Source organism: Carassius carassius, chromosome 27 (genome assembly GCF_963082965.1).
Source record: "Carassius carassius chromosome 27, fCarCar2.1, whole genome shotgun sequence".
In the NCBI taxonomy this organism is placed as follows: Eukaryota; Metazoa; Chordata; class Actinopteri; order Cypriniformes; family Cyprinidae; genus Carassius; species Carassius carassius.
The window spans coordinates 10270993-10280689 of NC_081781.1; the positions used below are offsets into that span (position 1 = coordinate 10270993).

General features: G+C 38.4%; 1 protein-coding gene across 1 annotated transcript; it reads right to left on the bottom strand.

The window, feature by feature from the left end:
* Positions 1-3243: 3243 nt before the first annotated feature.
* Positions 3244-5006, bottom strand: LOC132106683 (elongation factor 1-alpha-like). Its single transcript, XM_059512585.1, has one exon. The coding sequence runs from the start codon at positions 4930-4932 to the stop codon at positions 3544-3546; it is 1389 nt and encodes a 462-aa protein (XP_059368568.1). The 5' UTR covers positions 4933-5006; the 3' UTR covers positions 3244-3543.
* Positions 5007-9697: the final 4691 nt, after the last annotated feature.

Here is a 9697-nt window from a genome sequence, read left to right on the forward strand (position 1 = left end):
CTCCAGCAAAGGGACAAGGGGAAAATGAAAGAGAAGAAAGAAGTGAGAATAAGCAGAAGGAATAAAAAAGACTCTTATGTGTGGAATGTCATGACAGTAGTCAGCAATTTCTTTTTCATGAGAGGATGAATAATGTAGAGAAACCACACAGCAACTCAAAATATAAACATTAGAGAATTGCTGATGAATCTTAAATAATTACTTCTGCACACTCAAAAAAAAAAAAGAATTATAGATCATCTAATTCAACTTAAAAGTTTTAAAATGTTTTGCACACATAAGCATGACAAATACACTTCATTCCTCATACTCTAAAGACATTATAATCTTTATAATTTAAAGAACAATACACTACTAAAAACAAGTTCCTCTCTGGCCATCATACTAACATTTCTATCAAATGTACAGTTTGTTTTATTGCAAATCCTACAAAATATGTGCTGTGTTGCCAAGATTATATTTGTAAATTTTCAAAAATAACTCATTTATAATGAATCACTGTGATGAATCTGTGATGATGCAGCTATTATATATTCAATGTGTATTCTGACACACATGCAACAAACTGCTTTTTGTAAACAAATGACTGACAAATGCCTTGTCTGCATTCACCATAGTGCTATGATTTTACACTTTCTGCTCATCATGCCTGTCATTAACTTCTTCTTTCATAGCTGGAGCTACAGAGAGGCTTGGTTTCAAATACCACAGTAAGCAAGCCACAGGCTTGTCAATAAAGTAATCATTACCTCTAAATTGAGTTTGTGCGCCTGGCTGTCCAAAGATACTTGAAAGGCGGTGGCTACTATGCTCTAGATTCAATATTTTGATGTGGCACATCACAGACTATCTAAGCTGGTTTAATATGCATTTACACTCTCCTAAGCATTTACATACTCGTGCTGGGATTAACTAGCTTAAAGGCTACAAAGCTTCTAACTTAACTGCATTTTTAGTAGCTTCACACTAGTTCAGTAATGTTTTTACAATAACAAGCAACACTTTTTCCACTGAATAACAATGCATCACTGTTTTTAAATGTCAGCTTGCATTTTGTGTGGAAACTCACTTCCAGGTCAACTACAGTGGCCTATATGTAGGTGATAGAATCTATTGGGGCCAACAGGCTTGCGATGTGTATGTCTCAGGTGCTAAGTGCTACACTGTGTTATTAATGTCTTAACAGAGGCTAAAATAAAACACATTTTGAAACTCACATTTCTAATGAATCAGCTTGTCCTAAACAGTTCTCATGTATAAGGATAGGTCACAAAAAATGAAAATTCTGTCATCACTGACTCACTATCATGCTCTTCCATGCGTTTCTACAGTTGACGGCAGCCATTGAGTTCCATAGTATTTTTATTTTTGGAAATAAAATTATTTTATTATTTGAAGTCAATGGATACCATCAACTGCATGGTTACTCGCATTCTTCAAAATATATATATTTTTTTAAAGAAGAAAGAAACTCTTACTGGTTGGGAACAACTCAAGGGTGAGTTTTCAACTTTCAAGCGTTTTTGCTGTATTTAGTATAAATGTACCTTTTCAAAAATCTCTCATTGTGTTTTTGCCAGGTGTTTTGTGCCAAGATGTGTCTCTAATAAAAATTCAATCAATAAATCATAGCAATTAATAGTAAGATTATTCATTTAAAAAAAAAAAAAATTATTGTGTCCCTTTCAGAAGCACATATCATTTTGAGGGCTACCTGTTGTTTAGAGAACCCTACACTTTTTCTTGTTCCATTGACCCAGGGGTTGGCAACCTACGGCACGCGTGCCAACAGTGGCACGCAGAGGGATAATCGCTGGCACGCAAGCAATAAGGAAAACTGTATAATGACGTACAGTTTGATGTAATAACTTCTCATAGTCACACAGCCTGTTAGGAGCTACAAATACTATTAAAGTGTGAGAATTAACTTGCATGGATGCACGTGCAAACACTGCACATACTAGGTGCTTCAGATCAAAGCCTCGGTCTTACAGCACTCGTCAATGTCAAAATGACTGAGATGGCCAATCAGATCAAAGTAGGCGGGGTTTACTGTTCACAGAAGCAGAGCGCGAAGCGTCAGTTTAACGTTAAAGAGAGTGAGGTAAGATGAAGCTGCAAATCAATTAACATTAGTCAACTTTTAATAATACGTTTTACCATAGAAATGTTAAATGACCTAAAGCTATATCCAGTGATGAAAAATTTTCTGAAATATGGCCATTTTGAGAGAAGGAAAGTGGGGGGGGGGGGTAAATTGTCTCTCTCTGCAGACAATGAAGCGATTTTGCCCCTTTGTTGTTGAGAAATATAATGTAGCGATTCAGTATCGATTAATAAAAGTAGCGTGACAACACTCTGAATGCTACTTTTTGCACAGCACGATCTCAGATCTCTGTGTGCGAGTGGTGTGTGTTGTGTGTGTGTCTGTGTCTGCACGTTCATCAATTAAAGCAGTGCATTAACGTTGATTAAACGTTAAAAAAACTTTTTTTTATCGTATAATAAAAAATTGTGTATGTACCCTTTAAATACAGAATTATATCGGGGTGTGTGTGGGGGGGGGGGGGGGCTGTGTTGGCACAGTGGTTAACCATAAAAATAAAAAATGGCACGTCATGCCGAAAAGGTTGCTGATCCCTGCATTGACCTATCTCTACACAGCTCCTCTAAAGGTCCTTCAATGCTTTATAGAGGGAGGCCAAAGTTCCTAAATGACCAACGTGATCTCATGAGAATACGTGTGTATTTTTACGTTAAATGTGGTTCTACCACACGTACATTTACTTACGTTTTCATGCACATAAAAACGTACAACTTAGACGTATTTATAGCAGTAAAATGTACAAATATTTACGTGTTAGCAGCTAAAAAAACGTAAATAATCTAACGTAAAGTGTGAATGTATATGAATTCCCATGTATTAATATTAAAATCGTGGCTTTAATGATTTAAATCTGTTATAATAAATTGTCATATCAATACATGCTTTTATTGAATTTATTGAAAGCAGTTTACTCATCTACTTAATAGGAAATAACATTTCTGTGCATGCTGCAAACCATAGATACACAAAAGCACAGCATACAATTACAAATCACATCCATTTAATTTGTTTGCTGTACTCCATATCTTTAGAATCCAGATGTTTGCAAGGAACATATCCAAATTCAGCCCATAATCAATTGATCTTCATCTTCATTCTCAGCAACAGCGTCCGTCACGGTCAAAGCCCGCGCTTAATTTTTTTTTAATTTAATACTTTTATTAGTTTCTTATTCAGCAGCTTCTTTCCAAATTTTACTTTGGAAACAGGTGCAGTTCTAAACCATTAACACAAATGTAATAACTGAAAGAGGCACTATCAGTCAATAAATCCAAGTCACACTTAAATCCAAATTGGTTTCCTTTCCTGCGAAAATTTTTCCGATGGGTTTTAATCAGCATTAGCCAGTCCTTAAGTAGAGTGCCCAGGTTTAGAGAAATTCCACGAGGTTGGGAAGAACATACCACAACCTTTGGAACAGTGTGATGAAAGGAATTTCACTTGGTCTTCGCAGCCTTCTGCGCGGACTTCGTGACCTTGCCAGAACCACCAACTTTCTTCTCAACGCTCTTGATGACACCAACAGCTACGGTCTGCCTCATGTCACGCACAGCAAAGCGACCAAGAGGGGGGTAGGTAGAGAAGCTCTCCACACACATGGGCTTGCCAGGGATCATTTCAATAATGGCAGCATCTCCAGATTTGAGAGCTTTGGGGTTGTCCTCAAGCTTCTTGCCAGAACGACGGTCGATCTTCTCCTTGAGCTCAGCAAACTTGCAGGCGATGTGAGCAGTGTGGCAGTCCAGCACTGGGGCATAGCCCTGAGAGATCTGACCAGGGTGGTTCAGGATGATGACCTGAGCGTTGAAGCTGCCGGCTTCCATAGGGGGGTCGTTCTTGCTGTCTCCAGCCACGTTACCACGGCGGATGTCCTTGACAGACACGTTCTTAACGTTGAAGCCAACGTTGTCACCAGGAGTGGCCTCAGCAAGAGATTCATGGTGCATCTCAACAGACTTGACCTCAGTGGTCAAGTTGGCAGGGGCAAAGGTCACAACCATACCAGGCTTGAGGACACCAGTCTCCACACGGCCCACGGGCACAGTTCCAATACCTCCAATTTTGTAGACATCCTGAAGTGGCAGATGGAGGGGCTTGTCAGTGGGACGGCTAGGAGGCAAAATGGCATCCAGGGCATCAAGAAGAGTGACACCGCTTGCATTACCCTCCTTGCGCTCAATCTTCCATCCCTTGAACCAGCCCATGTTTGAGCTGGCCTCCAGCATGTTGTCCCCATGCCATCCAGAAATTGGGACAAAGGCAACACTGGCAGGGTTGTAGCCGATCTTCTTGATGTAAGCACTGACTTCCTTGGTGATTTCCTCAAAACGAGCCTGGCTGTAAGGGGGCTCGGTGGAGTCCATCTTGTTGACTCCAACAATAAGCTGTTTGACTCCTAGGGTGAAAGCCAGGAGGGCATGCTCGCGGGTCTGTCCATTCTTAGAGATACCAGCCTCAAACTCACCAACACCACCAGCAACAATCAACACAGCACAGTCAGCCTGAGAAGTACCAGTGATCATGTTCTTGATGAAGTCTCTGTGCCCAGGGGCATCAATGATGGTGACGTAGTACTTGCTGGTCTCAGATTTCCAGAGAGCAATGTCAATGGTGATACCACGCTCACGCTCAGCCTTCAGTTTGTCCAACACCCAGGCGTACTTGAAAGAGCCCTTGCCCATCTCGGCAGCTTCCTTCTCGAACTTCTCGATGGTTCTCTTGTCGATTCCACCGCATTTGTAGATCAAATGGCCGGTGGTGGTGGACTTTCCGGAGTCGACGTGGCCAATGACCACGATGTTGATGTGGGTCTTTTCCTTTCCCATGATTGATCGGTTTCAAGATCGAAAGATCACTCCTCAGAAGCTGCTGCTCCCCTTTGCCAGGTAACAGAAAGAGCAAAGCCCGCGCTCATTATGATTTGAATTTGAAAATAGCGCCAGTTCGCCACCACGTTACGACATGGTTTACGGCACTGATATCGAACGCTCATTGGTTCTCACCTATTTCGTCACAGATTGTGACATGTCGTGTTTCAGTTGATAGACATTTGAAATCATTACTGCGCCAGTGCGCCTTCACGGGGAGAAGACAGATACATAATTTCACGGATTAATAAATTAAATTCTGCTCTGTACGCTATAAAAACTATTACATCCAGAGAGGACAGCGACTGGAACTCATTATCATTTGAACTACTTTTGGTACCACTTTTGATATTTTGCAAAAAATAAATGATTAACGTTACATTTGTTTGTGTGTTATTTGTTTATTTATAACAGTAACGTTATGTAGTTTTAAGAAATGGTTATGGGTAGGTTTAGGGGTAGGTGTAGAATTAACGTTAGTGGCTCAAAATAACATTTTAATGTTATATTTTTACTAAAATTGTTTTATTATGTTTTATTCTTTTAACATTCTGTATAAAATGGGTAGATTTAGGTTCGGGTGGGGTATAGGGATCTTACATTTATCAAAAAAATTATAAAAAGGGAAAATATACATAAATATTAAAAAAAATTATCAGATACGCATTTAAAAGCAGCTTCATGAGCAAATTTCTATGGATAACTGACTGGTCAGAGAACACGTTCTATCTGTACGTATTTGAGGTTGTTTTTACGTAAATTTAGATACGTATGGAACCTGTTATTACGTCCAGATAATACGTTAACGACACTGTAAATACGTAAAGGCACATACGTATTCGACAGTTTTAATTTACGTCTAAATATGTACGTTTTGATTGTGAGATCAGGCTGAAATGACAGCTGGAACTTTTAAGTGGCCCTCTGCAGGACCTTATTCACTGTGTGATGCCTGCTCTTTTCTATAAAAATGGACTAATATTCAACAACCATGAGAACACTCTCTCTGTGCTTCACTCGCCATGGACATGACTCACACCAAGGACCGAACAAAGAGCCTAACAGCATTCAAACTTTTTGACCATAGTGGAGAGGAAGTGGGTGCTGGTTAATGGCGACTGTAGAACGCTTCAGGAATAAGCCTGCTTTTGGATCTTGTGTGTGTTCAGGTCAGCTATAGTTATGAAGGCCAGATTCTTAAAAGATCCTCACAAGTTGTAAAACATGTCAAAAACAACTTTGTGAGGACATGGTCCTCGCTATTTGAATGCTTATGAACTGAGCAAATTATGTTTTGCTAAATCAAATAATGTCAGAGGGTTAGGTTTAAAGGTAGGGTACAGTAAATATAATTACACTAATACAAAAAAAAATACAAGGTCTGAGTAAGGATGAAATTAACAAAATTAGCAATTTGAATTAACTGTTAGTGCTTATAATGGAAATACAATAAACAGATGCTTATGAAATGGTGGAAAATAATTCACAATTCGATGTTGTTATTGTGATACCAACACATTTTGTATTTATAGATGCAAATAGAAATCTCTAATATTTGTCACAACTTTCATTTTCTGTTCTCAGCAGTTCTGGGTTTGCCATCTGTTTGATCTGTGAACTTGGGGAAAGCAGTTCAAATACATTTTATGAATAAATATGTGAAGGAAAATGTCCTAAATTTAGGTTGTATAGACCACAATAAGCAGTGGCATGAAAATATATTTCTTTTATATTCCATATACAAGGAAGCAATTCTGTCAGTTATCTATAGCTATTTACTATTCAGTGAAACAGAACAAAATTTCCTGAAAACAAAGAATACAGTAATTTGAAAATGATACAAGCTGTTAAGGTGGTTCCTGTCACAACATTCAACCACTGACCTACTCAAAAAAAAATTATATTCTGTGATCTGCCCTTTAACTGTAATGTTTAGCTTCAGTAACTCATCTTTGCATTTTTGCCCCATGGTTCCAAAGGGTAAAACTGTCTTGCATTTTTTTTCTCCAATGACCACAAAATACCATTCAAGAATGATTATCTAAAAAAGCAAAATGAGGCAAACACACAAAAAAACAAATATTTCCTCTGTAATAAAATGGATCAAAATAACAGATGCTGGATCAAAGAAAGATGTCTTGCACAGAATATAATATAGCAATCACTGTGACACTTGAAAAAGCATATTTTTGAACTTCGTTTCCCTTGAAAGGAGTCTCAAGGATTACTAGAATCCTCCCCACACATACACATTAGCAGAATATCCTTTTAAAACTGTAGAAACATTGTGTTATCCAAGGTCAGAATGTACAACCTGACAAACAACATATCCTTTTAATTCACAACACAGAGATAGAAAATCCATCCATGTTCCACAGTGAATGAACGAAACCAATAAAAGATTGTACACATCCTGAAGCACATGCCTAATTTCACCCAGAAGCCATACACAATTTATAATATGGAAATGTATTGTATTTGTCTTGTGTTCCTTGATTTGTAATTTTTCTTTTTTTTCTTTCTTTTTCTTTTTTCTTTCTTTATTTAGATCTATCATTCTAATATGTCAGCTTTGAAATACAGAGCATGTCTGGCCCATTGCAATATGACTTTATAAGCTGAGGGTTAACCGCAGCTACAGTATGTGACCCCTAGAAATAGAGAAGGTGAGAGCTAAGAGACTTGTCTATCAATCCAGTCCAGAGAGCAAGGGCCATCAAAGGGCAAAGGAGAATAATGGAGCTACTGAGGACTCCTTGTGGAGGACTCCGCTTTACTGTAGAATATTGGTTTTCTTTCTCAAGCAAGTCTCAAAGCACTCAGTATTGTAAAGATATATTGCTATTGTCAGTCAGTATGATCATAGCAAGGATTAACTTCATTGGCAAGCTTCATTCGTTTGCTGAAAATGTACTCAGCTTCAGGCTATGTGAGATCTAGACAATTGGAACATATTTGGAGAAATTTAGCATAACATATCTTGCTCACCAGTAGATCTTCTGCAGTGAATGGGTGCCGTCAGAAGGAGAGTCAAACAGCTGATAAAAGCATCACAATGATTCCCAAGTAAACCACATCCATCTGTTAATGTCCTTTGAACATTATATAATTATATACTTAAAAATAAGTAATTTTTAACTTCAAAACCATTGCTTCCAGCTAAAATACGAATCTATCCAAAGTTGCTTTCGCCAGTTAAAAAGCCATCTTATCTGAATCACAAGAGCAATATGAACAGATCAAGCACTGCTTACAAGTAAAAATGTCCAAAATAGTGGATTTTGTTTTGAGAGGACAACGGGGGATGGAGTTTTTCATTGGAGGAAACTTTTTGTAAAAGACATTTTAGAATAAACTATTGGTTACTGATGCAAACAGATGCAAGTGAGATAACTCTCTTGGTGTCAATTTTAATATGTCCCAATATTCATCTTACTGTCAAATCTTTTTTACATAAAAAATATTCTCACACGTGCTGACATTTTACGGTTCTATAAATGAAAAAGGTTAGCTGTCACAAAATCAGCTTTCAAATAACTAATCTTTTTAACATTTAGGCAGATCAAATTTATGTGCAACTACATTTATGTAATCAGAAAGCTCTGTTGATGAACATATCATCACATTTCTGCAAACAGTACAGGCTCATGTATTTAGCCTCGTGAGACTCTCAGTAATGACTTCATGAGTTATCTCAGTGATGACCTTGTCACTGATCTCAGTGTTGGCTCATTGATTGCCTTGTCTTTGACCTCATCTGTTTAACTCATTGGCAGGTAATTGAGTCCTCACCTTATCATTCCCATTGTAGCCTACACTAGAGTCTAGACAGATGCTTTTCTCCAAAGCTTATAGTAGAAACAGTGTGATATTTACCTTTGCATTTATTCATTTGACAGCCACTCAAAACCAACTTACATTACATTCAGCACATTTTATCACTAAATGTGATCCCTGATTTTATCTACATTGATATTTTTCTGAACTCCACACTCAACAGAAAAAGAAGCTGAGGCTTCTGAAATGGCTTTTCACCATGTGTCCAGTTTGTTTTTCTTGCAATATCAGATGAGGCAATTCCAAGTATCTAAGAATGCCTGAACTAATTGATCAGAAAGGTTGTACTCCGTTTGCTTTACCCAGAACACACTGGAGGCGGAGGCAGAACTAATTGATCAGAAAGGTTGTACTACGTTTGCTTTACCCAGAACCCACTGGAGGCGGAGGCAGAGAAGAGGATGGTGGCAACATTGTAGTCCATAATGAACAAGTCTGCACATCCTCTATAACGAGCACTATAATAATCTTGGAACACCTTTAGCCACCAGCTTATTCTACCATTATGCTGTAAGAAGCACCACTGGTGATCCTTCCTGCCGGCTGCTATCAGACAATACAGCCGTCTCCTCCTCTCCCCACAGTCCTTGGCCACACATTACGCTTGACAGAAACCCCCATGAGGAGTGATAACATGGCACTGCGTTGACAGCTGTTCTCATTCCAGAACACAGTGGCATTACAAGCTAATGCGTTCACATTCTGCATTAAACTGCAATGCATATTTTGCACAAATGCTGGGTAATTTTACTTTGTTTTGTGTTGGATGCATAGTGGATGCATTTGTTGCACTTCATATTTGATACATCTGGTGTTTTTGTTTTTTTTGTGCTGGAATTGCTCTTCTGTTAAATCATCTGTCTATCCAAGTGGAAATCAATAACAA